The sequence below is a fragment of the Balaenoptera ricei genome, chromosome 10 (assembly GCF_028023285.1).
Source record: "Balaenoptera ricei isolate mBalRic1 chromosome 10, mBalRic1.hap2, whole genome shotgun sequence".
Taxonomy (NCBI): Eukaryota; Metazoa; Chordata; class Mammalia; order Artiodactyla; family Balaenopteridae; genus Balaenoptera; species Balaenoptera ricei.
This window is the reverse complement of record NC_082648.1, coordinates 72,618,602-72,646,098: the sequence shown is the minus strand read 5'-3', so window position 1 is coordinate 72,646,098 and position 27,497 is coordinate 72,618,602. Positions and strand designations below refer to the sequence as shown.

Genomic DNA, 27,497 nt, shown 5'->3' with positions numbered 1-27,497 from the left:
CAGGTCTCCAAAGGTGCAGCAGCCCAGCAATCCCGCAGTTCAAAGTTAAGCAACAGTTGCACAACTTCCAGCAGCTCCCTTCAGGCGGCTACTAATGAGCAGAAAGCCAGGAGCATCTGAGGAGGTGAAGAGGAAGCTTCCAGGTCTCTTCCCTTCACCCTAGAAATCCAGATATCCCCCCATCCCCACCCCCATCCCCAGAGAACTTTGAGATACTGTCCTTGCTGTTCGCTGGCCTGGCGGACCATGGCTCCCTTTGGAAGAAACTTGCTAAAGACTCGGCATAAAAACAGGTAAAGTCCAGCGTGTGTGTAGTCGGGAGCTTCTGTTGTGAAAGTATGTGTTTTGTTGCAGTTAGATTCTGATGAAAATTGCTCCTGGGGAACAAAGCTCTAGGGAGTTAGGACTAGTATGTACACTCAACTGGTGAGGATATTGTTCCAGTAACAGTGATTGCAGTGACCAGTTCAAGGATGTCTGAAAATAAAGGATGATTATTTTGACTCCTTTTTTCTCCCTTTGGCCACTTCTGGTTTCCACCACTAGCACACCCTCTTCGTTTTTGTTGCCTTGCCTGTTTGAGAGTAGTGGGATGGCAAGTTTTATTTTGCTTTAGACAGAATTTTAGTATATTATAGGAAGAGTTAACATTTTGATGAAGATATAACTAGAATTTATTAGCCACTAATTAGAACAGAAAAACAGAGCTGCTGATACAATCCGGAAACAATGCTTTGCCTCCCTTTTTGAGTGGGGCATTCCTAAAACCTGGAAATTTCCCAAAGTGAAAATACTCTGTAGAGAAACTTTTTGTGAACTCATTCTTTCAAAAATCTTTGAGAAATTTAGGTGATTTTAGGCACTAAAAAAAGGATTCAAACAGCTGTCCTTCTTAATCCTTATTATTACTATTTTACTTTGATTTGATTTGCTGTTTTCAAGCCGGCAATGCCCATTGTGTAAATAAACATATTTCACACACACACACAGATTTTTCTTGAGTCAGTATGTGTGTATCAGTCCTATTAAATATTTTATTAACTCAAGCGCTACATTTTTATGCCTAAAAAAATGTGAGGATAATTGTAGACACGGGCTTTACTTTTTAAACATATTTATTTTGGCATAAGGGCTTTTCCACAACTCTTCTCTCAATCACACCTGTTTGTACTTGTCATAATTTACTTAGTGTCAATTTAAAAGCATACAATTACATGGTAGGAAATGATACAATTATTTTAGAGGGTCTGCATGACAATATAGTGGTACAACTTTAAAGTAAATCTCCAGACTTTATTTTGGGCATGAATGTCTACTTGAAAAATTCTGTTATTACCTCATTCCAAAGTCTTTATGATTTAGTTGACTAGATTAAGAAACGAAAGCAGCAATAATCAATACTATCAAACTTTCTAAACCTGTTTTATTTTCTAATAATTTGATATGCCACAAATACATAAATATGGTATTTATGATAATTAATGAAACTGTGTGTATGTTAAAATAAAGAAATATGTCTGGGTAGTATTAAAAAATATGGTAGTGATAGTTATCAAAAATAGGCTTGTGTTTTCGTAGTGTCGATGCATTAAAAAATATTTCAGACAACTCCCCTTACCAAAAGAAAATCCTTCCTACTTTTTAAAGGATTTTTCAGTAGCATCATTTTTGAGGTGTGTTTGTTTAAATGCTGTAAAAATATATAAAAAATTACTTCAGGAAAGTTCATGGTATTACAAAACAAGTTATGTTTTTGGCATAGTGATCTTTCTGAATACTATCCCTGTAGTTCAGAGTTGTTGTGTATTTGTGTGTGTGTGTGTGTGTTAACTAATTCAAGAATTCTGTCATTGGTACGCCAAATAACAGTGCAATAAAACTGCATGCACCCCTGTGAGTTTCCCTCACATGGCCACTTTTGTTGCCTTAATTTGCCACTGCAAAATCTACTCTACCCATAAAACTAGCTTTCGTTCAGGGAGGTGAGTATACAAACATTTTTTAATATTTTTTCTACGCAAAATTAGGAAAAAGTGGAAGGAAACAATAAAAGATGGGGAGCTTAATAGTATTTTAAGTTGCTCTGAGAAAATGGAATGGTGCTTCCTGAAGGTGATTTTTTTTATGAACATGAGTTTTGGCGGAAAGTGGTAATAGTGAGGCTGTGCATGAGTTGCTGTAATAACTGAGTGCCTCCCTTTAAAGATTTGTATTTTTCCAATCCTTAAACCACAAGGGTGGCTAGGGACATAAAAATATGGGTATTTCAAACTAAGCAGTAAATAAACCACATGGTGTGTTGAAATAGAATTAATGTATATTTGTTTTTTTCAAGGTTAAGTTTTGATATAGATGAGATATTTTTGTTTTGTCTGTTTTGTTTTTTCACCTTCACAAAGGTGAAACTACAGATGAAACTCAGTTACATGATTAAGTTTATCAGTTTCATTTCCTGGGCTCTATAATGATTTAAATAATTCCACTCCAAAATATAGAAACCAAATAACTTTCCTTAAATGACAAGTGATTCATCCTTTGATAGATTCATTCTTCGATTGATGATAAAACAGTTATCTGATAACAGCCAATGCATTCTTCAAATATATAGTATAAAATTCCTTGTAGAATGTAAAGGAAAAATTTGAGCAATATTTTTGTATACATTGTGATATAACATTTATACAGTTAAAAGAACAACTTGAACATAATTGTATCTTTGTCAGCAGGAAAAAATGAGGATTTTTCGAGGGAATATTAGGATTTTGAGATCATAAAATTTTGAGAAAGTTTATTGAATTTTTCTGCATCCTGTTCTGTCTTTTCAGTTTTGTTCACTCTTAGAATATTTAATCACCCAAGATTGAACCTCCTAAGGTACCTCTGTAAATAGTTTCATAATACATGGATATTTGAGAGTTTTAGAGACAGATGGAAAACAAATGAAACTTCAAAGTATGAGGCATAAAAAGCTTTTAGAAAACACACACTGTAAAGGTTAAAGAGGGCAGGGCCATATCTGTCTAGTCCCCATTGTGTTCTAATTCCCAGGACAGTGCCTGGTATGTAATGGACGTATATAATATAGTTGTTTATATAATTTTATAAACTAAAATTATAATTTGTACTCAAATCAAAAACACAGTAATCATTTTATTCTCTAGTCATCATCTGAGATCAGCTGGTATTATATAAAAGTGAACACTTTATAAAGGATTGGTTGATATTTGATAAAATCCCAAAACCAGGGAGATGGACAAATAATTATATGGATTTGGACACCAAGCTAATCCTACCCTACCAGAAAATATTTTCTAAATGTTAAGAATCATTCGATTTAAAAATCTGGAAAACAGTCTTCAGGAAATCTGAAAATAATACTTTGTCACAAAATGATTTTATTTGGACACACAAACATTTTATGCTTTTCATTTCTTTTTTTTAAATTATTATTGGGGTATAGTTGTTTTACAATGTTGTGTTAGTTTCTACTGTACAGCGAAGTGGAGTTCCCTGTGCTATACAGCAGGTTCTTATTAGTTATCTATTTTATACATATTAGTGTATATATGTCAATCCCAATCTCCCAATTCATCCCATCCATCCCCGCCCTGATGCTTTTCGTTTCTAACTTTCATGCAAATAAAAGAAATGGAGCCAATCTAAAATCTTTATGCTTACAGTCAGAATTATTTTTTTAAAGTTTTCTAATTGTCATAACATTTAATAGGAAAAGTACAATTTTCAGAAGACCTTTTGGTCTCAGGAGATGGATTGTTTACTTTGGTTCCATAATAATAAAATGTTCTGTGACTGAATCCCAAAGATTGATAACTACCTTCTTAAGCAACTTTTTGTTCACATGAAGAATAAAAATGTTGGAGAGTCTAGATATTTTCTTTTCAATAAGCTATTCAAGTTTCTGAAAATATTTTCTAAAAGTCACTAGGTGGCTTTTGTTTCTCATAGAAAACCCAAAGAAGCAAATAATGAAGCATGAATTTACTTGACATTCATATGCTCATTCAACAATTGAAGTTAGATTATTAACATATTCAAGTATTCACATAAGTTCCGTCTGTAGGTTCTATTTTCAAAACAATGATTGCTATAAAAGCTAATGCTTCTAAATAGCAATCAGCAACATTTTTTTAAATAAGTTCAGAAAAGTGGAATGTCACTTTAAAGATTTTGAGGATACTTGGTTGGGAGTTATGATTCCTTGGTGTTTTAATTAATAAAATTTGAGGGCAGAAAATTGGTTGGACTTTTTACCAAACCTTGCTAGGAGCAAAAAATTGCCAGAGTAAAGCAGTATTTCATATGTTTGTTGGAAATATAAAATTAGAATTGTTCTTTCAGGTGATTCATTGATAATAACAATGAATATGAAAGGATCTAATTTAGTGAATAAGGCCTTATAATTATTGTTATGTACCATTCAGTCAGCTCTTGGCTTTCTTTTGGCTTTTCCTATACCTATATCACAGGTGATAACAAGCATTGTCCTAATATCAACTTGAAATCAAAAAAGTCTCCAAAAAATATATTTGTAATAAAATTATTAGAAGTAAATAACACAGCTCTATTGTTGTATAATTGACACATAAAATCTGCATTAAAATTTGCTTTTGAATGAATTAGAACATATCTAACCAAGTTTTTTAAAACCAGGTGCCTCATATTGCTCTCTTAAGCACCTCATGCCACAGTTACTTCATCAGAAGGAAGAATTGAGTTTTGTGGTCATGGTAGAAGTTGCTGGCAAGCTGGATGTTTTCTTTTTGTAATTAGAAGTATGGTAATTTATGAATTCTGCAGAACAGGAAATTATCTTGTACTGTTTTGTCTAACCTCCAATAAATATTTGAAAGGGCCCTGAAATTGGCTTGAGAAATGCTGGATATTTGAGGACATACATCTTTTTAGTTCCCAGGTGTTCCTGAAAGAGATTTCCCCTGATGATACCTAGTAACTTAAGTAGTTATTACTTGACAGCAGACAGCGCATTAGGAACAATGATTGGAATGCTCTATCCCTGGCAAAAATATCCTGAGAGCAGTGGCAGCCGTGAAACTGAGCTCTAGGTTAGATCTTGAATTGTTACTCAGAAAAACTATAACCCAACTGAAATCCACTACATAAGATGTTTTATTATGTACCGTATCAATTCGTGAAGCATGTCAAGGTGAAAATCTTAAGGATTTTTTAAAAGTTTTTAAAAGTATATAGCTGGTTAACAATTTTATTTACATAGCCTCTTTATTAGCTGGACATAACTTCGAAAGTTTTGATGTTATTTGATTGGTATGTAGTTTGGGAGATCTGATAATGGCTCTAGGTAATTCACAAAAGTATGGTTCTCTTCTTTTGATTTTAGTTCTAAAAATGAAAGAAAGTTGAAGTAGGAGTATGAGTTTACCTCTCCCAGGTGAATGTGTATTCCAGTCCTTGACAAGAGATCTCTTTGTCCCTAGCATATTGGCTTTCTAAAATAAGGCAACATGCCATCTGCACCGAGTACATGTGAAAGGAAAAAGTTCAGCATACTTCTGTGTGCTAATGTTCTTTCATGTATACTTGCTTAGGAGTTTTAAAAGACACCGCTTTGGCAAAACACACATAACACATAAAACATTGATTTCTTAAGAGTCAATTATTTGGTTTTTAAAAATAGATTGTGATTCAATTATTGTGGAGCCTGTTGTAAGGCTACACCTTCTAGAGAAAGTTTGCATATCTGTTGATAGTAATTTAAAGCGATTAGTAATGTGAATGGTCACCCGACGGCAAAGTAATTACTTATATGAATGGAATAGAGCCTTGGGGAGACATTTAGCATTGGCAGTGATAAGAAAAATATTTCAAGAATAAAAATGAGCAATGGGTATTAAATATGCTGACAAACAAGGCAAATTATTCTCAAAGGTTTATATCTGCAGGCTAGAATGCCCTCTGTTTTTATAAGTAAAAGGACTTAAGATATCTATAAAAAAATTGAGTATACACTCAGTGAGATCAAGGACCTCATCTATCTTGTTTCTTTCTAGATAAACAGTGAGTAGGTGCTCAATAAATATTTGTTGATTGAATAAATGAATTCAACATATACTCTCCAAATACAGCTGGTCCCCATAAAGCACTTGTGTCAGAGTAGTAAATCAGTACATTTGTGGTGAATGGATTCATGGGTAAGTTAAAGAATGAATCCATAAATTCAAGGTTGATCTCTCATCATCCCTGCTTCTAGGCTTAACTCCTTGCTTTCAAATGGTTAAGGGCCATATTTGAGAAATAGATGCTGTCAGAGACTTTACTGGAGTTCTGGTAGAGAACAAACCAAGGTGCAGGGTAACTCATTCTTCTCTAGGGATGCTCTCACTTCCTTTCATGCTCCTTGAATGCAACCATGTATGTATGTGAGTGAGGTTTGGTGGATGATGGTAGTTGGCTACTATAGACCGCATGGTTGAATGTGGAACATTTCCTCCTCCTTTGGAGGTAAAAGGGAAATACAATTGGGGAAATACTTATTTTCTCACACGAAAGGAGGATTTATGCTCTTTCTATAAGATAATTACAGTTATAAGACAAAGGGAAAATGCTAGAAACAGGCAGAAAATTATCTTAGTTAAGAACTCCAGCTCTTTAGTCACCTAGACTTTCGGTCATATCTCAGATTTGCCATTACTAGTTGTATGCACTGGGGCAAATATTTCATCTTTCTAATATGACAATAACAATAATAACAAGCAAAGGCAAATTTAAGTTTGACAATTGAAGGGGTTGCTCTTTAAGTTGCTCTTTAAAGTTCTGATTAATAATATCACTAAGGTCGTTATGGGGCCTCGGAATGGGACTATGCAAATGAGGAAGCCATTATGCTTAAACTTCATTAGCTTCAGGGTAAATCCACCTCTGCTAATACTTCTTATAACATTTACTATGTGCACTGGTCTAAGTAATTTACATAATACTTAAAATTACACTCTGAAGAAGGTACTAGTATTTCCCCTATTTCACATGTAAGCCAATTAAGACCCAGAGCAGTGCCACCGTTAATAAGTGGCAGAGACAGAATTCGAATCCATGCTCTTAACCATTACTCTGTATGGCCTATTTAGTATTTAGTTTTCTCATCTCTAAAATAGAGTTAATCCTAAACCATCAAGAATTTGGATTAAATCTGATTATATATAAAAATTTAGCACGGTGCTAGGACATAATAAAAGCTCAGTAAATATTCACTCCTTGTTCAGGCCTCTTGGATTAAATAGGTTATGAAGTATATCTAAGTTTTTAACACCTAAACATGACATTAGGGCCTTCAAAATCTCAACCTTGACTCACTAGGACATCTGTTCTCTTTTCCTGATCATCACTGATCTCTTTTCCTCCCTAGATACAAAGAGATACATTATAAATTACTGACTATAATTAGAAGTGAGTCTATAAATGTTGTGCAATACTATCCTTGGATCTTGATGAAATATTTCAACTCTGACAGCTTTTATGTTTAATCCTCACACCACATCTGAGCAAAATTATGAGACTATTAATGATTTTGCAATGCATAGCGTAGTTTAAGAGACAGTTCCTTATGTGTCTTTGTGGACTTTTGATAAGAACAAAGGATACATAATTTGAATATTTTAGTGTTATCTTTGTCTAATAATATGAGAGATTGAATTGGGTACTTAAGGTCCCTTTCATCTCTAAGCTTCTGTGGTTTTAAAATTCCCTCTGCAGAGTAGAATTTAATTCTCTTGTCCTGCTTTTTTTCAAGAAAACTTTTTTAAAAATAGAATTGAAAGAAGTATTTTTTTTGTAATTTTATTTTACCTAAACATGATGCATTGCCACATAACCTCCACCAGGAAAGGTACCATTACGGTAAAAGTCAAATGTGTTTATTTCCAATTATAAAGAGATATGATTAGTTTATAAATTATAATATCTAAGAATTATTGAGTGTTTGCTAAGCACAATTTTAAGTTTAGTAATACAAATATAAGAATGTTAGGAGTAGCTATCTTTTTATTTTATTTCTTTAGGACTGGTAAACTCTGTGTTTTGTATTATACCAAACATGCAAAGACACCACCTCATTCCTAGGGGATTAAACTCCTAATTGAGAAAAGAGCACTATAGTTTAGTATCTCATGCGTGAAATTTAAAAAAAAAATCACTCTTCCATGGGAAACTATCATTGACAGGGTAAATAAAGTTATCTTTATAATACAATTTATAAAATGAAAGTATAATCTCTTAGGAAGGCTGTCCCTCTATAGAGTAGGTGCTCACTAAATGTTTTTGATTGACTCTAAATAGAAGTATATAAGAGAGAAGTGAATGGAGATAAAGAAAAATAAATGGAGCATCATCACATTAGATAGTGTTTATGAAACTTCCACAGTTAGGTGACAGGCTTGGACAAGAGAAGGGAACACAACAAGGTGTACAGAAAGATGTAGGAGGGGCTGAAGCACACAAAGCTAAGAATGATTCAGGATAATCAAAAGAAAAGAATTCAGGAAGCAGGCAGTAATATGGTCAGTTTGGTGAGAATCCAGAATCTTGCTTGGTTGGTGAAAACAGTGTTTTACAATTGAAAAAAATGTTAAGGATGTGTTTATATAACAGTAATAGACTTACAGTCAACTGTAATTGACTGCTATTTGTTCTAATAATCATATTAAACTAGTCAGTGTATCAGCTTATAGAATTAAATTATTCTACTATTTTGTGGATCTTTTAAATGGTAATTCCACTAATGCAGATAGTGGTCCAATTTCAACAAATTTTTATTCTTACTAATGATGGTATATAATCGGTAGGAATTTTGTGTCTGGGGTTTATTGATGTACTGCACAGTGTATGCTTGTTGTTCTCAACCAATGACTAAGACATTTTACAGCCATCTCCAATATCTTTGGTTCCTCTAATGCTCCTCATTTACTATGACATTTGTCAATTCTTCTGGTTCCCTGCAGTTATGGTTAACTGAGAATACTTTAAGATCTAGCAGCAGCACATCAGTTTGGGGGAGACCACAGTCCTCAATAGTAGAAACTGAAGATACCTATTTTTAGCTCTGCATATAATTACATTTGTGTGGAACCTATGAGAAGTGCTATTGAAAAACCATGGATGTCTTCATGGAGTAGACATACAATAACTACAGTCTCATATGAAGAAAAGAGTTGTGTGCAATTAGAAAAAGCACTTATGAAGCTATACTGGACCTCTGAGATTTCATATTTTTTAAGAGCACAGGAAGTTAGGCACTTTACAGCAGTGGACCACAAAGTATTAGCTTTAATTTCTTGACTGCTTGTTCTTTTACTTTAGTAGTGAAAGTCAAAGAACATTTTCCTAGAATTATTAATAAGCAGCATGAAACTTAGACTAAGTTATTTTTTTTTAAATGATCGTTTTTAGTGGTTCTACTTTTAGTTAGGAGACCTTGCTGTAATCACAGTTTAGAGAATTAAGTAAAATGGCAGCTTGTGCTATATAATGCTTTACATAGTCTGAGCATATTATAGTATTGCTTTCTTATCTACCTTAGCATCTAAAAACAAAACATTCTAAACTATCCCACTCTATCAGGTTGGGCATCTACTTGTATATATTTCCCTTTTTGGGACTCAAGATAATGGTTATTTGATGATTTTTAAAAATTCAGAAATATCAAATGAACCTCATACTTTGAGGGCATTATTAAGATTAAATGTGAATCAGATATGGAACATACTTTAAGGAACTTGTTGATTAGTAGACACACAGACATACATAAATAATTAAAATACAAGGCAGACATTTTAAAGTATCATAATAAAGTCCATGTATTCAACAAAAAATATTTATTTACCTTATAATGTGTGCTACATGTTATTCTAGATGCTGGGGATACAACAATGAGAAAGGCAGTCAAGGTCTCTATTCTCATTGATCTTATAGTACAGTGGTGGACAGGCAGACAGCAAGCAAACAATAAATGAACAAGAAATTTCAGATAGAGATTACAGTTATAAGACTCACTATAGAGGCGGAATTTATAGGAATTCAAAACTGAGTGTATGGGGACAATAGAAAATATCAGGATGGAAAAAAAGATTCAGTGATAACTACAATTTGGGGTCTGAGTAAATAGGAATATAGTTGCATTATCATAGAGAACAGAAAAAATGGCAAGGGTAATTTGGGGGAGGGAAGAACATCAGGGTGAAGGGTAAAAAAATTCAAGGTGTCACTTGAATGTTTCCACATATTCCACCTCCAAACACCTGGTGTTTGGACACACTGCGCTGTGAAAGCAGCCTTTCATCCAACCTACTGCCATCGCTCCTGACATCCATATGGGACTGATTAATATGGAACACACTGCACCTGGAATGGGACTTTAAAGGCAAAACACACTGGTTTCCCAGCCAAGGCCTTCACGCTGACTAATCCTATGTTAAACCCACTCATTCTCCATGAAGCATTTCACAGCCATCCTCTTAGTGAGCCTTCAGTCATTGCCTTTGGTTGAAATTACTTCCAAACAAAGCCGTGACTTCCATGAGATCATACATTCTTCTGTTTAAAGACCACATTATTTTTACTTTCTTGTCCCCTAAAGAATAATACACAGAACTATTGTATAGATATTGGAGTTCAAATAATATTTTAGTATTTAAATAAACAAAATCTAGATTTTTGGTGCAGGTAAATCATCTAGGTCAAGAGCTGGCAAACTTTTTGTGTAAAAGGCCTCATAATAAATATTTAGGTTATTCCAACCATAATGTCACTGTCTCAACCACTCAACTCTGTCAATATGGTGTGAAAACAGACACAGGCAGTACATAATTAAATGAGCATGACTGTACTTAAACAAAATTTTATTTACAAAAATATATGGTGGGATAGTTGTAACCACCAGGTCCTAGCTGACTGAAAAATTCCCTTTATATATTTCCCCAACAACCCCCTTCCTCCTCTCATGCTCCAAAAAATAAAAGAACATTTAACATTTATTGTCTTAGGCTCTTAGGCTCCAAAGATGAAAGAGTCAGTCCAGGACCTGACTGGCAAACTAGCAAAAAACGAAGGTAGAAAATGTTACCACTGAATGTACAATGGGTTCTGTAGAAGCATCAAGAATGGGCATCCATTTCCATCTGGAGTGGTGGGAATGGGGTTATTCAGAGATGATAAGGGAATTTTCCTAGAGGAAGCAACATTTGAAACAGAGTAAGAGTTAGATGAAGAAAGGGGAAAAAAGGTGTTTCAAGCCAAGGAAATAGGTTATGGAAAAGCCCAGAGTGAAAAATAGAAGCATGGCAGATATAGTTCAATCCAGTCTAGCAATTCATAGGGTGATAGATGTTACAGTGACAGCCAGTTACCCTCACATTAGATCTGTCAGAGATCAGCAAGATGTTAGGAATAGCTAGCTCAAGGTGTCTATTACAGAGTGCTTGGCTATGAGTTGGAGGAATCAGATCATGGAAGGAATTCTAGGAACAGGCAGGAGAGAAACAGAGAACAGAAGAGAGAGTAAGAGAGAGACAGAGACAGAGAGGGGAGGGGTGATGAGGGAGAGGAAGAAAGGTAAACAAATTGAAAATGCAGGACTTGGAAACCATTTAAAGATTTTAAACAAGGAAGGTACACAACTAGATTTGCAGTTTAAAAAGGGAAGCCTGACAATATTATGGAGCACAAATGTGAAGTGGGCAGGAGTTTATCATAACATAATATGTCCGAACTTACTACAGTAACTTATTGTAAGACGGGAAGGTGTCCGAATTGTAGTAGTGGTGATAGATAGGAGGGTGCATATTTGAGACATTTGGGAGAAAGAGTAAAACAGACATGGGGGCTGGTTGTTAAAGGGGAATGAGATAGACAAAGGAATCTAGGAAGACTCCCAGTTTTCAAACTTGAGAGAAAGGGTGGGGAGACAGTGATTACATTCAGTAGGATGGGAAATCAAGAGGTGGAATAGTTTGAGATATGAGAGGAAAGGATGGTGAATTAGTTTTGATGGGCCAAATTTGAGGTGGCTGTGAGTAACAGAAAGATCAAATCAACATGTAAAAACAAAGTTTGGAATATTGGTCTAGAGCTCAAGGGAAAAAATAAGTAAATTTGGGAGCTATCATCATTCAATTGGTTGAGAAAGCTGTGGATGATATTACAGTCACCCATAAGGTGTATATAATGAGACAAGAAATGAGTCATAGAAACCTGTGGGATGCCTATTGTATCAGTTATCACTTACTGGCAATAAGACATGATAAAAATTAGTGGCTGAAAACAACAATGTATTGTTTGCTATGATTTTCTGAGTAAACTGGGGTGGTTCTTCTGAGTTTTACTTTGGCTATCTCATGAGCAGTGGGTTAGTCAAGGGTTAGGTTCTGATGGGACAACTGAGATGGCTGGGTCTCTCTCTCTCTTGATGTGGTCTTTCATCTCAAGCTTTTTCATCAAACAGCAGTCTCAGGACAGCATTACAGGAGGAAGAAGGCAGAAGCTGCAAGATTTCTTGAAGCCTGGACTCTAGAACTCGCACACATGGTTTTTACCATATTCTATTGGCCATACTTAGTCCCAAGGTCTAGTCGAGCAAAAAGAAATAGACTCCATCTCTCAACGGAAGGAGCTGCAAAGAATTTGTGGCCACCCCTGCATGACACCTACGTTTACTGAATATACAGAGGAAGCAAGGCCCATGTCAGAACTGAGAAGAAGCTAGAAAGGGAAAGGAATAGCCGTGGAGAGTGAAATCAAGAAGTCAAGGAATGGACTGCTGCAAGAATGGGAGGAAAAGGTCACAATGCATAATATTACAAAGAGGTCGAGGCAGATCAGTTCCAAAAATGGCACTTGGGTTTGGAGGTTAGCTCTCTGATAAACCTAGGAAGAAATATTTCTGTTCTGGGTGTCTGTGGGGGGGTGGAAGTCACTTTATGGTGGTTGTTCCCGGAAAGAGGTAAACTAGAGAAAGTGACTGTGGGTTATTATTTGAGTTTGTGAAGGAAAGATAGTTGAGGTGTGTATGTGGTCAAATGATGGTTGTTATAATGTGACCTGGTAGTAGGAAGGCCCAGAAGTAAAGGTAGAAGATAAAATGAGTTTAAGAAGGGATAAATTATGAAGCAAAGTCCTAGAGGAGGTGAAAGCAGTGAAATTCAGAGCATATTAAAGAGTTAAAAACTTTGGGAAAGTAAATGGATATAAGATACTTTTGATGTAGATGACCAGTATTTTTCTCTTATCAGTGATGTTTTCAAGTAGCTCCTTTTCCTTAACAAAATGGCATGATAGGCCCTGGTATATTCTTGTTTCTAAAAGTTATTAATTTTTTGTTGCTCTTTAGGTAATTGATTTGTGACTAATGTGAAGAGCTGATTATTTTCGATGAAGCTTCCAATTGGAAGTCACAGTTTATTACTGTTTATTATAGAGTATGTTCAGAACATGGAAATCAGGGATAAAGGAGGTCATCTTGTATTTTCAGCTATCCTACTGGATAATTCAAATTCTTACATATTTCTAGTGCCATTCAAATCTGCCAACATATTTCAGAATACATTTAGAGAGGGAAGAGTAGGTGGCTGCAGGCAGATACAAGCTGAAAGTCACCATCATTAGGAAATAGCTTCCACTAAGAAGGCAAAACCAATTACGGGCTTAGCTGCCAAAAGAAAAACAAATGTTAGTAGTTGACATAACTACAGCTATCGTTAAACTAAATATTCAGGCTAGGTAACTTTCCTTTAATAAATATGCTTTGTTATTATGAAATATTTCTTTACAAAGTATAAATCAATAAGGAAACTTTAGGTATTTGTCAGGCACAGGTAACACTTGGAAGTTAGCCCTAGAATTTCCAATGAGATTAGATATTTTCTCAGCATTTCATCTAGTAAATACTACATGTTAAATATTTACATTTTGAGTATAATCAATTTCTGGAATCTTGACTATGAGCTTAGTTTACTTAACCCCCATAGTCCCCAATACACATTCTTTACATATTCCCTTCCCTTTTCTCTGTTTGTGGGGATTATGTACAGTATTATAGCCACCCTGCAGGTATGGAATGTCTAGGATTTTTCTTGTCCTACGTGACTGGCTTATATTATTACTCCCTAGAAAATTAAACTGGTGTTAGTAGAGCATAAAACTAGTGATTTTTTTCTATGTGTATGTATGTGTAAAATTTTAATTTTCAAGGTAGTTTTAATTTTTGACTGCCCCAATTTTTCATAGAGTGATTAATTTTCTGAAGGACTCCAATTTTAAAACTGTTTTAATAAAATGTTAATAGTCTGTGTTCAGTGAAAATTATTTGATAGCACTATTTTCATGCTTCATCTATCAAAACAGTGATCCAAATTTTCATAGCGACCTAAGAAAAGACTTGTATTATTTGTGGCTGACACGCCCTGTGATTATCTTCCTGAGACTGCAGTACTGTGATCTCAAAAAATATTACTTCAGAGGGCACGTGCCATACTCTGTGTAAAATAACCAGAGTTGAGTTAGCTTGTGGGTCAGAGTTTCCTCACCATTTGCCTGCTTCATTAATTTTAATTTTGCTTAAACTTTATTTTGTGTGTGTCTGTGTGTGTGTACTTTACAGAAAGAATGAAAATTGTCACTTAATATTGTTTTTTTTTTTAAATTTTATGCATAGTGTAGAGGAATAAAAAGTTTTCTTGACACTCTTAAGGTCCCTGACTGGCTCTGAAAATTAAACCGACCAAAACAGACTAACAGGAGAAAAGCATTCAAGTTGATTTAATGTAAGTTTTGCATGACACAGGAGCCTTCCTAAGGAAATGAAGACCTAAAGAAATGGTTAAACCTGTGTTGTTTTATGCTAGGTTTAGTGAAGAGTGGACATTCATGGAGAAGTATGGTAGGTAGGTCAAAGAATATGAAGTAAGCATAGTAAACTGGGAGAAATTTAGCAGGGCCTGTTTGTTTGGATTCTTCTCATCCCTTTGTCTTCAGAGATAAGGATGCTCCTTTCCTTCAGGTAGGTATAGGAAGGGCATCTCTCAAGTGAGGGTGTTAGGACCTGTTTCAGGGGAGAGGCTTGGGTGGAAAGTCCAAGTGAACTCCCTGTTTCTCCCATTTTCTAAAACACCTTCAGCTTACCATATTCAGTATACCAAGGTGCCATATTTTGGGGTATCATGTCTTGAATCCCGTCAATAGTATATTTGGTTTACATCAAATGCCTTCAGGGTGCCTAAGGTGATCAATTTTTAAGTACAGAAAATAGCCAAAACAGGAGACTTCCCTGGTGGCGCAGTGGTTAAGAATCCGCCTGCCAGTGCAGGGGACATGGGTTCAAGCCCTGGTCCGGGAATATCCCACGTGCTGCGGAGCAACTAAGCCCGTGCACCACAACTACTGAGCCTGTGCTCTACAGCCCGCGAGCCACAACAACTGAAGCCTGTGCACCTAGAGCCCATGCTCCGCAACAAGAGAAGCCACCGCGATGAGAAGCCCGCTCACCACAACTAGAGAAAGCCCACGTGCAGCAACGAAGACCCAACGCAGCCAAAAATAAATAAATTAATTAATTAAAAAAAATAAAAACATAAATAAAAATAAAAAAATAAAATAGCCAAAACAAACTTAAAATAGGTTTTAAAGGTTAATATAGCTTTTAAATGAGTAGGGAACATATCATGCTTTAGAACTTCCTAAAAATAAAGTATATGTATAGAAAAAATATAAATAAATGCTTAATTATATCTAGGTGCTGGGATGAATAAAATACTTCTAAAAAAACTGAATTGAATGGGCATTCAATATTTTATCCAGATATCTACCAGGGAAACTGCAAAATAATTTTATAGTTGTTTCTTAAAAAGGTAAAAGAATTAGGAGTCTGTATATTGACAAGCCTTCAGATTTCCAAGAAAGTCAATCATTAAATATTGTATTGATAGATGATCCTGTACATATTGACAATGTATAGAAGTAGGTAATAAACAAATGGATAAAATAAATATTTTTCTCATAATGCCACAAAAGCCTTTTTTTCTCAATAGATTACTACATCTGAATCAGATTTGGTATCTTGTTTGCAGAGATAAAACTTAATGAAATATGTTGATTATTGTATTAGGCAATAGGGAGTTCCTCAGTGTGGATTCAGTTCTAACTCATTTATCCAAATTATTCTTATTTTCCTTATTTCCACATTATCCTTATTTTCCCCCACTTATTAGCTAAGGGTGGAATTGAACAAGTCCTTAATCTCTTGTGTCTCAGTTTTTCAATCTGTGAAATGGATTTTACTATAGGACCTATCTGATAGGGTTGTGACAAAAATTATATGAGTTAATATGTATAAATCACTTAGAACAATGTCTGGCACATATTAAGCATTCAATAAATGTGAGCTATTATTATCTAATGTCTCCTTTTACACACATCCCATTGTTCTTCTATCTAGTCACCTTACTATTTTTTCCAAGTACCTTTTCCTCAACTACCAGGCCCAGACATAATCATGTTAAGTAAAAATATGAAAGGGTCTTCCTTACAGACAAGCTCCAAATCAGCATCCTGTCCCAAATGAAATCTCTTGAGGCTCTTTTACCTAATCTGACTTTCTTCAAAGGGTTATGGGAATTGAGAATGAATTGAAGACATTGAGGTCAACTTCTATGTCTTATTATTGTTTATTAAATATTACTCAACTTTGATTATTCTTGTTTTTATTCTTTAAATTTTGTAGCATATTTATACAGAATGTATCTCATGATTTCCAATAATGTTTAAGATGGTCTTGAATTTTTAAAATCTCTTTCTCTCTAAACATATCTTTTCTCCTTCCTATGTATGACACATTTCCGAACGTAAAGATCATCTTCTTTTCTTTTTTTTGTTAAAAATTTACTCCCTTAGTATTTATTCTTTCTTTTTTAATACATTTTATGTGTAATGTGTGATGTGTATATAAATGTTTTTACACAGAAATGATATAATTTTTACATACATTTTAATTTTTCGAAATGAATAGTTTTACAATGTATGAATGTAGATCTTGTTGGATTGTTAATAACAAACAATGCTGGATGAACAGTTTTATAAATGAATTTTGATGCACTTTTTTTTTCTTATTAGTTATCCATTTTATACATATTAGTGTATAGATGTCAATCCCAATCTCCCAATTCATCACACACACACATCTCCCCCACCACTTTTCCCCCTTGAGATCATCTTATTTTCTGTAGCATTTTACCCTCAGCATTTATTTACATTTACTAAAACTACAGTTCTGTTAAGAAATGAATGTTGAATCCAGTTATAAAAAGTTGTATACCATAATTCAAAAGGACAATTTATTTGGGGGATAACTAACTTAGAATGGATTCAGTTGATTTATGTAGAACTTTTTTGTCAATCATTTATTTAAACTTTTATCTTTACCAAATTCTGTCTTGAAATTTCTGTGTTTGGGTCATTCCTTTTCTCTTATTAAAAGCCAATTATAGTACACAAAATATAAATTTTTCTCTTACATAATAGTAGTGAAGCTAAGTAATTTATTACCTAAACTCACTGTAGTTGTACTGTGATAATTTTGATTATTGGGAAGAGATGCTATTAAATTTAGAAGTTTGATCTTTTAGTTCGAAAATAGCCGTGACATGTAATTTAAACCTTCACCATCCAAACTATTTACGGCATCCTCAGTATTTTAAACTTCATAATTGGTATAGAGCTGGGTTTTTAAATTCAAATACCAGTTTATAACATTTGGTATGGAACGTGATTTAGTAAACTTGCTCTTTATCTTCACCCATCTTTATTCTTTAATTAATTATATGCTTTTATTCAAAGCAATGTGAATTTCTACAAGGTATTGTTAGATTTGAGCCTGCAATAAATATACTGAAATCAAATTTCTTTTATTACTGTTTTATTGCTCCCATTCCTAATCATCATTTCTGAACCTTGCATTGTTGAGTTAGTCTATTCCAAGTGTTATTTACTGACATGTTTTTAATATGAGTGCCACAGATAGTGGGTTATACACTGAAGAGTTATATAGACTGGATCTCATTCCCTGTGATAACTTATTTGGGTAAGATGTCTTGAGAACAGACTGCCTAAGAAGGGTTTTTATAATTTCACAGACATCTTTGTTTTCTGTGAAAAATCTGACTATTATGAGGCATTAAAATCTGTTCTCCACTGGATCAGAATCTCTATGCAGGATGTATTTTTTTCTCTGTATTGTAATTTTTATTACATTTATCAGAATACAGGATATATAAATGAATAACATATATTGTATTAATTCTGGTTGTGTTCCTTGCTATGGCTTTGAATTGCATGATGATATCAGGTAAAATAAATGTATGTCTTTTGAGGAGTATAAACATGTTTCGAGGCTTCATCAAAATTTCAAAGGGAGTTAATTGCATTATGTGTTAAGAAAATGTTAGAGACAATTCTCACTTCCCTATGGAATGAGAAGTTTGACTGAAAAGCATTAATTTAATTTCAACTGCATGGGACAAACATACTAAGACAATATCTTAGTTTGGCCGAAAGTCTGATAAAATATAGAATAATAGAAACTCTTGTTTTGTATTCAGCTATCAGAAAGCACAAATAACCAGACTTTTTAAATATAGTGTTGCATGCCAGTTCATTTAATGATGGTGACTTCAAGACAGTATTATATTCCAGAGTGTCTTCTGAATAACCAAAGCAAGAAAATGTTATATTCCATGTAGTTTTATTGCTAAGGTATTTTAAAGGCTGTTTCTGACTTATCTAGGCATATCTTACATGCCTGCACCACCCCCAGCCTTAACTAGGTGATAGTTTTTTTTTTTCTCATTTCCCAAGGTTATCTCTGGGAATTTTCCTTTGGTCCTCTAAAGACTGCAGGTATTATCTTGACCTCCTCATCCCCTAAACTCAAGGTGTCTCAGAATCTTCATTCTTAATTCTGGTCTTTGTCCCTTCTGTCCAGGGCAGAATAGACTGCAAAGAAGCAGTAAGGGAGAAATATAATGAAACCCTTCTGCTGACTTCCAACCCTCACCACGCCCTGGCACTGCACTGGTCGCCTTGGCCATTTCTATCATGTCATTTCATTCACACATCTTTTCACCCCACTGTCCATTCCCCATATCTGGTGGCCAGACACTCAAATACTATTCTTAATGAAGAAGAAAGATTTACTATTTCTTAATGAAGTCTGTGAATGCACGTTTTTTCCTGAACTAAAATTAACCCTATTTTGAATATTTGTGGTTCTATAGCATCTTAATGCAAATATTAGTATGCCTTAGGACCAGCTCTGGGATTAACAGAGGGAAGTCCAGTTAGGCAGATTAATAATAATAAGCATAAAGATTGGCTATGGGGTGAAAGGAGAAAAAGTTCCATTTGCATTCCATTAAGTAGAATACCAACTTGCGTTGTTTATTTTAGTCTACTTGAGATTGGAAATGTCTCCCTTATTTGTTATTTTTATTTTCATGTATTTTACTCATAGATTCTCCAGGAGATGTAAGAAAAAAAGGCTATAGATAAAGCTGTGATGAAAGTATATTTTGTTGTAAATATGGATCAGGATTCCTCAACAGCACAACTGTTGACATTTTGTCTAGATCATTCTTTGCTCTGCCCATACTAGTAGCACCCCCAGACCCTAGTGTGAAAAGAAATGTCCCCACACATTGCCAAATGTCTCTTGGGGGGCAAAATCACCCCTAGTAGAGAACAACTGGTTTATAAGGAGAGTGTTCAGTTTAAATAATAAGTAATGGTAATAAAAAGGAAACAGAGGACAGTCTTTGGGCATTGGGCCAACATTCAGATATGCCCCCAATATGCCCCCAAAGCTTCACAGGTCTTTATCCTTCAATCTGTTGGAGACTTGTGCGTCACTGTTTGCAGACACAGGTGCCACCAATAGCTTGGAACTGAAAAAGTTGTAACTCTTGATTTCCAAGCATGGAATATGATTCTGAAGAGAGTCAAGCAATAAGAGCATTTCAGAATCACTCCTATATATGGCAGCTAGATTGTGTTAGTATCATACTTTCCAGGCTGGCTTAGGAAACAAAGAATTATAACATAGGTTCTATGGAAAGATGTACTCAGAAATCCAAATATTTTCTATAAATACCTATAGATTGCTAGTTTTCATATACTGTGTTTTAGAAGCATATCTCATAATGTAATTATTCTTAATTAATAATTTATTATTTTGATTCTTATTTTTTTGAAAGTAGGGGTCAATATGAAATATTTGTCCTGATAAGTTTTATACATCAAATTTCAATTAAACTTTAATGTCTGCGATACTAGGAAGAACTGTTGTTCTTTGAGTTATTCTCCTGGGCCCCAACTTCAATGCCTTTTATTTTTTCTGGACAACTGAATAAAGATAACCAAATATTATCCATTTACCTTTATTTTTCTCTGCCTTCACACTTAATCTTTTTTCTGTAAATACTTATTTTGTGGGATCTTCAATGTGACATCAAAATATCCTATTAATACGTTATCTTAAAGTCTTAAGACTTAAATAGTTGATTTATTTAAATTGTTAAATAGATTTAAATAGTTGATTTATTCCCCAGTGCTTTGTGCACCATACTCAGTGAACGTTTGTTGAAGAAATATTTAATTGTATGAATGTTGCATTTGTAATTCCTAGCCAACTCATCTTAATTCTGTGTGTTTTTGTGGTATTAAAACTAATTATCACTGGAGAAATATTTTTAAGTTCCTGATTGATAATAGAGTAAATGCAAAAATTCTCACAAAAATTCTCATATATTTTCACTCTACTTCAGAATAAATATGGAAAAGTGCCTGTAAGTGAGGCTGACACACATTGTTGAAGAGCTGCATTTGGCATATAAATTTTCTTAATTGTCTAATGAAGATACTCTAAAAAGGCAAAAACTGAATAATGAAATAGTCGTAGAAGAATAATCAGATAAATGTATAAATCTATGTATATATTTATTTTCAGTGTAATATGCTTCATTAACACACTCAGTCAAAATCAGAGAGTTATTAAGATTAAATGCATTCTCAGCTCATCTGTGATCCAAAGATTATATTAATGATCTTTCTAAACATCTCTTATTAGCTAAACAATTGTGTTATATTGGAAGTGTACATGCAAAAATATTGACTAGTCAAAGCAGGTGAAAAAATATTGTGGGATAGGTTGGAAAATATTTATAAAATAATATTGTTAACTACTGTAGCAAGCTCAGTAAAGTTACTGAATAACAATACTAAAAACACTATACCCTTCTCTGCATTAAGTAATAATAACAGTAATTTTACCATTAGAGTTAATAACCTATATTTAGCCAGTACATTTTTCACAATTTTCAAAGCACTCTTTTCCTTTCACTTATCTGATATTTGAAGCAATCTTGTGAGAAATGTGAGTCAGATGTATATATACTGCAGTATTACAGTGAAGGGTACAGGGGAGTAGAAAAAAAATGATTTATCGGAATTCAAAATGAGTTAGTGATAGTTAAGTTAGTGATAGTTAAGAGGAAATCATATTTTAAAATATCAAGGATTGTTCCCACAATATCTATTTTGCAAATCTTCACAAATAAATCTTGTTAATGTTTCAGAGGGAAAAAAAAGAATTTAAAGCATTAGATAAAAATGGGTACTGTAGCATTATGAATGTTTTTTTTATTTTCTTCTGTATATGTAAATAATTTTCAAACATATTTTGTGATTATAAACTATTTTAAAATAAATTAAACAGAGCATGCTAAGCAACAAAATAATTCTTCCATAAGAATCTTAGGATATATTAATATTATCAAATTTAATAAAGTGTTTAAATACATACACAATTTTTAAAAGTATGTGCATGAGAAATGTCATAATATATACTACATAATCATAGATGTAGTATAATATATATTTAGAATGTGTAGTAATATCTGTTGAACAGTGTTTCAAATTAGTTTTAATTCAGTTTCCAATGACTAAAAAGTAGTTAAAGATGATTGGGTACAACAGTTATGTGTTGGTGGGAGTCACAGTTTAGATATCAAGAGCATTTTCTCTTTTCTTATGGACCATTCTTGAAATAAACTAGTTCAAATCAAGACAAAACACAGCCATAATCTTATTCAATTGTTAATACTATTTCATTGTAAAATTTCTTAAGCTTTATTGGTTTTTGTGTGTTTTAATCATAAGCAAAATTTGAGGTACCCTACATAACATTATGCAAGGCATTTTAAAACATTTTATGTCTCCTTTGTTTCTGCCTCCCTGAAGTGGACGTTAAGAAGATATCCTTGCTATATGAAACCATGACCTGATTAAATTCTGGCTTATAAACTTTCATATCTACTTTCTAATTGTATACATGAACATTTAGCAAATTAACCTAAAATTTAAACTGGTGTGAATTAAATGTCAGTGAGGTAGTTACTTTATTTTTATTAACGTAGTATTTTTAGGTAAATGCTTTTACCCTATAATGTAACATAGAAGTTATAAATTTTGAATCCTCCAATCCAAGCAGTTCCCAATTTATAGCCAGTTGCACTGTAAATAACCTATACTTGTGAACAGCTATTATATTCCTATATAGCCTCCTATCTCGATGTCCACCTGCTGTTACTTTCTCCAATAGTATCTAGAGAGAACCACTCCTGCAACCTCCATCCATGTTAACCTTACATCTGCTGAGAATCTTTTTGTCTCTACTCCTTTAATATTACAGAATCAGATACATGGGACGCTCTCAATACTTGCCTTTATACTGGATGTTCAAAGAAAAGAATGATAGAGTTGAAGGAACCAAATTTATACTTTACCTAAAAGCATTCAAAATGGGGATTTCAGTGATTATATAAGGTGGAACTTTAATTTTATAGGAAAAATGCACTGAGTTTCAAGTAATTAAAAAAATCACATTTGAAATGTAATCAGTTCACAAATTGGGAAATATTTGTGAGTGGGTAGTCATAATGGCTATTGTAATTTATTTTCAGGGATTAGTTGTAGGTTAACATCTAAAGCCAGAGTTGGAAGGAACATTTCTACTTTCTAGCTCTATGACTTTAGGCAAGTTACTTACCCTGTCTTTATCTCAGTTGCCTTATCTGTAAAATGGGGATGATATTAGCAACTACCATGTACATAAGTAAAATCAAGAATGCTGCAAGCCAAGACATTTCTAAAATAAAAGTAACTTTGTTGGATTGGAAATAGTAATTATCAACAAACATTCCAATATACAGAAAAAAATTTAATTTGTACCATTAAGTAACATTGAGAGAGCAAAGGTAAAATATGAAAAGAAAAAAAAATAATATTAATCAGATCAACAATGAAGTTATTTATAAATGGAACTAAAACACTGGGATAAAAATAGAAAATAGAAGTAAATTATTGGAATATGCGATCATATGAATTAAAGCTTTATGATTTTTCAGTCTTTATGTGGTTATAGTATGTTCTCTGGGAAGTTTAAGATCCAGTAAAAATCTTTATCCCTTCCTTCCAATAAACATACAGAGAAGCAAAGCAGAGTAAAACAAAACAAACACTAAGTCATGCAATGGATGTGTTTATTTTTATTTTGTTGCATTAGAATTGGAGGTTATATATCTCAACTGCTAAATTTGAATCATTAGGTAATGAGTTTGTTATATTATATTACATAACAAACCAAATTATCTAGTGTAAGTTTGTATTTTTAACGTTTGTTATATATGTGTTTGGGGATGTCATTACTTATACTAGATGGTAAATTTCCAAAGGTTGGGAAGGGAGCATTTTATTTAGCCCCAGCTCTAGAATTAAATTCCTTACTTATATCAGATGACTAGGTTTACATGGATCTGGGACCAAATGAAAACAATTATTTTGAAAAAGTAGTGATTCTATAAGATTCCTAAATTGGTTTATTTTTAATATTTATTTTGCATCTTTTATATATTTCTAAATTTTTTAATGAAATAATACCAGGGGTCATCAGTCTAACATTTGGGAACTGCTGATGTAATAAGAAACTTAGCACTAGAACTGACATTTAAGTGTTTCCTTCCCAACCCAAGCAGTGTTTCCTACAATAAGCCAGGGATACTGTCTAATATATCATACAAGTCTTTCTATGATCCACATTTCCATGACAGTGTCAAACACAGAGGAGGTGCTCGGCAAATATTTGTCAAATGAATGAATGAATAGAAACTCAATTGGAGCCATACTATAAAATAAACACAATTTTCAAAATCCTAAGCCTGCTACAAAGTAGAATTAAACATGATGAAGTTTATACTAGGTATGGAAGATTTATTGCCTACATTCAATAAAGAATGGTCATTACTTTTAAACATGCTCAGTCAAGTGGCAGAAGTTTTTGAAAATTACCTGGTTTGAATGATGGTTGTAAAAATTCCTCAAAATATAACTGACTCAAGAAAATACAAGGACATTTAGAGCAGACTTTTTAAAAAAAAGGGGTTTGGAACCAGTTGGACTGTGAGGCTATTAATAAAGGCACTAATTTTCTCATATGCTATATGGAAATAATAATATCTTTCTTGATTGTGCATAATGACTGTCAGTGTTACATAATCCACATGAGCTGAAAACTAGCAGATCTCTAGTGGAAGCTGTAATATATAAGAACTTGCTCCTTCCAAAACAAGAGAATCCCAATTAGAGCAGGGATCCTGGAAGTATTGGGGAATTGTCATGTATGTCCTTATTATTATTCTAGTATACAGAAGGACTCCCTGATCCCTGCTTCCCAGTCTTCACAGCTGCAGTGTAGAGCTGAAGCGTTTATAACTCATGTGTCATCCTTAGCTACAGACCCAGAACTGATGTTTCCCGAGCCAGAAAGTGGAACAGGACGTAGGGATTACTCTAAGGAGATAGCAGTAGGGCTTTTAAATATATGAGAGTTTTGTCAGCTAAGGGAGTCATCCAGGCCAGTCAAAATCCTTTATTACCGCATCGAAGCAGGAACAAGATTAATAAGAAAAAGGCACAGAAGGTAACACATTTCCACATACTCTTCTCCATGGCTGACCATTGGGAAAAGTCCTTCCTTGACCAGTTGGGTGCTCTAATGAGGCGCTATGGTTCCATTGCTATCAAAAGCGAATTTATGTTACAAAGTTCCTCTTTAAGAAGTAGTTTATGATTTTTTTCCAATTTAATCTACACGTCTAAACCATCAAACTTGTAAACTTGTTTTTATAGTGTATCTGTTAGAAGTATACTCTGGAGCCAGCTTTCTTCCTTGGGTTGAATCTTCACTTGTGTCACTGCTAACTGTGTGAATTTATGTTCCTATTCAAATGTCACCTTCTTAGAGAAGTCTCTCCTAAGCTCTTTAAATAAAGTAGACCTCTCCTTAAGTAATTCTCTATCCTTTCATTCAGTTTAACTTTCTTCCTAGCATTTACCACTATCTGATATTATATTAATTACACATTTATGTCTGTGTCCTTGTCTCCCTTGCTTATTGCTGTATGTTTAGCATCTTCAGACATGTCTGGCACATGGTTGGCATACAATAAATACTCGTAGAATTAAATAATCACTAATTTCAGTAATGGACTATTTTCAACTCTATGACTTTAATAACATCCTACTTATGCTTCCATGGTTATTCCCCAGTCCTAAGGCTCCAGCAAAATAGTCTTATTCTACTTCTTATTAACCTCCACTTTGATTATTGTCTTAACTCTGCCAGTTCTAACTGTAGTTATATTGTGGCTGACTTCTAAAGATAAAATAGCCTCCGTTGTCTTTGATGACAATTTGCTCTTTCCAGAGCCCACTAGGAATTAAAAAGGAAATTAAGATATGTTTCATGGTCTTAACTTTTTTTTTCTTGCCATACAACTTCTGATTCTTATGTAGTCTCAACCTCAAAATGCATCTCTCATTAAGGGTAAAATCTAGAAAGGGTATTAAAGTTAAATCATCTTTCTGAGTTTACACAGGTGATGACTGTAATATAATGTACTTTGTTTTTCTTTCAGATCTCCAACTAAAGACATGGATTCAGAAGAGAAGGAAATTGTGGTTTGGGTTTGCCAAGAAGAGAAGATTGTCTGTGGGCTAACCAAACGCACCACCTCTGCTGACATCATCCAGGCTTTGCTTGAGGAACACGAGACTACATTTGGAGAGAAACGATTTCTTCTGGGGAAGCCCAGTGATTACTGCATCATAGAAAAGTGGAGAGGCTCTGAACGGGTTCTTCCCCCACTAACAAGAATCCTGAAGCTTTGGAAAGCATGGGGAGATGAGCAGCTTAATATGCAGTTTGTTTTGGTTAAAGCAGATGCTTTTCTTCCAGTTCCCTTGTGGAGGACAGCTGAAGCCAAATTAATGCAAAACACAGAAAAACTGTGGGAGCTCAGCCCAGCAAATTACATGAAGACGTTACCACCAGATAAGCAAAAGAGAATAGTCAGAAAAACTTTCCGGAAACTGGCTAAAATTAAGCAGGACACAGTTTCCCAAGATCGAGATAGTATGGAGACATTAGTTCATCTGATTATTTCCCAGGATCATACTATTCATCAACAAGTCAAGAGAATGAAAGAGCTGGACCTGGAAATTGAAAAGTGTGAAGCTAAGTTCCACCTCAACCGGGTAGAAAATGATGGAGAAAATTATGTCCAGGATGCATATTTGATGTCCAGTTTCAGTGAAGTTGAGCAAAACCTAGGCTTGGAGTATGATGAAAACCAGATTCCGGAGGACCTGAGAGAAAGTGATGGAATTGTACAGCTGGAGGAACGACTAACATATTATAGAAAGCTCACTGATAAGCTCTCTGCCGAAATAGAAAAAGAGGTAAGAAGTATTTGCACAGAGATAAATGCAGATGCTGTGGAAGGGGCAGCTTCAAGTGAACTTGAAGGCTCTAATTTAGAAAGTGTTAAGTGTGATTTGGAGAAAAGCATGAAAGCTGGTTTGAAAATCCACTCTTACTTGAGTGGCATCCAGAAAGAGATTAAATACAGTGACTCATTGCTTCAGATGAAAGCTAAAGAATATGAGCTCCTGGCCAAGCAGTTCAGTTCCCTTCATACTAGCAACAAAGATGAATGCCAGCTAAAGGAAAACAGGGGAAAGGAATCTGAGGTCCCTACCAGCAGTGGGGAGGTTCCTCCTTTTACTCAAAGAGTATTTAACATGTATTCAAATGACACAGACTCGGACACTGGTATCAGCTCTAACCACAGTCAGGACTCGGAAACAACTGTAGGAGACACGGTGCTGTTGCCAACATAATTTGAATGGCTTCTTTCTGACCTACTTTAATGTTGTTCGTGTTTGTTTAATTTAGTAGGAAACTTTAAATATTCCATTCTGCAAAAAAAAAAAATGTAAATCATGTTAAAGTGTTCGGTAGTTAATAAAAACTAGAGAACTTTGTAAGTTTGTTTTTGATTTAAGAGTTCCAA

At 34.1% G+C, this 27,497-nt stretch overlaps 1 protein-coding gene across 3 annotated transcripts; it reads left to right on the top strand.

Moving 5' to 3' along the window:
* RASSF9 (Ras association domain family member 9) lies at positions 1-27,497 on the top strand. Of its 3 annotated transcripts, none has more exons than XM_059934723.1 (2): positions 1-293; positions 26,061-27,497. In XM_059934723.1, exons 1-2 carry the CDS (start codon positions 247-249, stop codon positions 27,322-27,324), a joined length of 1,311 nt encoding a protein of 436 aa, XP_059790706.1. In that variant the 5' UTR covers positions 1-246; the 3' UTR covers positions 27,325-27,497. The 3 variants fall into 3 exon arrangements, with proteins under 3 accessions (XP_059790706.1, XP_059790705.1, XP_059790707.1); XM_059934722.1 differs by lacking the exon at positions 1-293 and adding an exon at positions 1,900-1,982; XM_059934724.1 differs by lacking the exon at positions 1-293 and adding an exon at positions 12,730-12,823.

Bases quoted from the DNA above. Each gene is read 5' to 3' on its own strand.
- RASSF9 (XM_059934722.1), top strand. From the start codon at position 1,909: ATGGCCACTTTTGTTGCCTTAATTTGCCACTGCAAAATCTACTCTACC. The intron at 1,983-26,060 runs GTGAGTATACAA...TTTTTCTTTCAG, and splicing joins ACTAGCTTTCGTTCAGGGAG to ATCTCCAACTAAAGACATGG.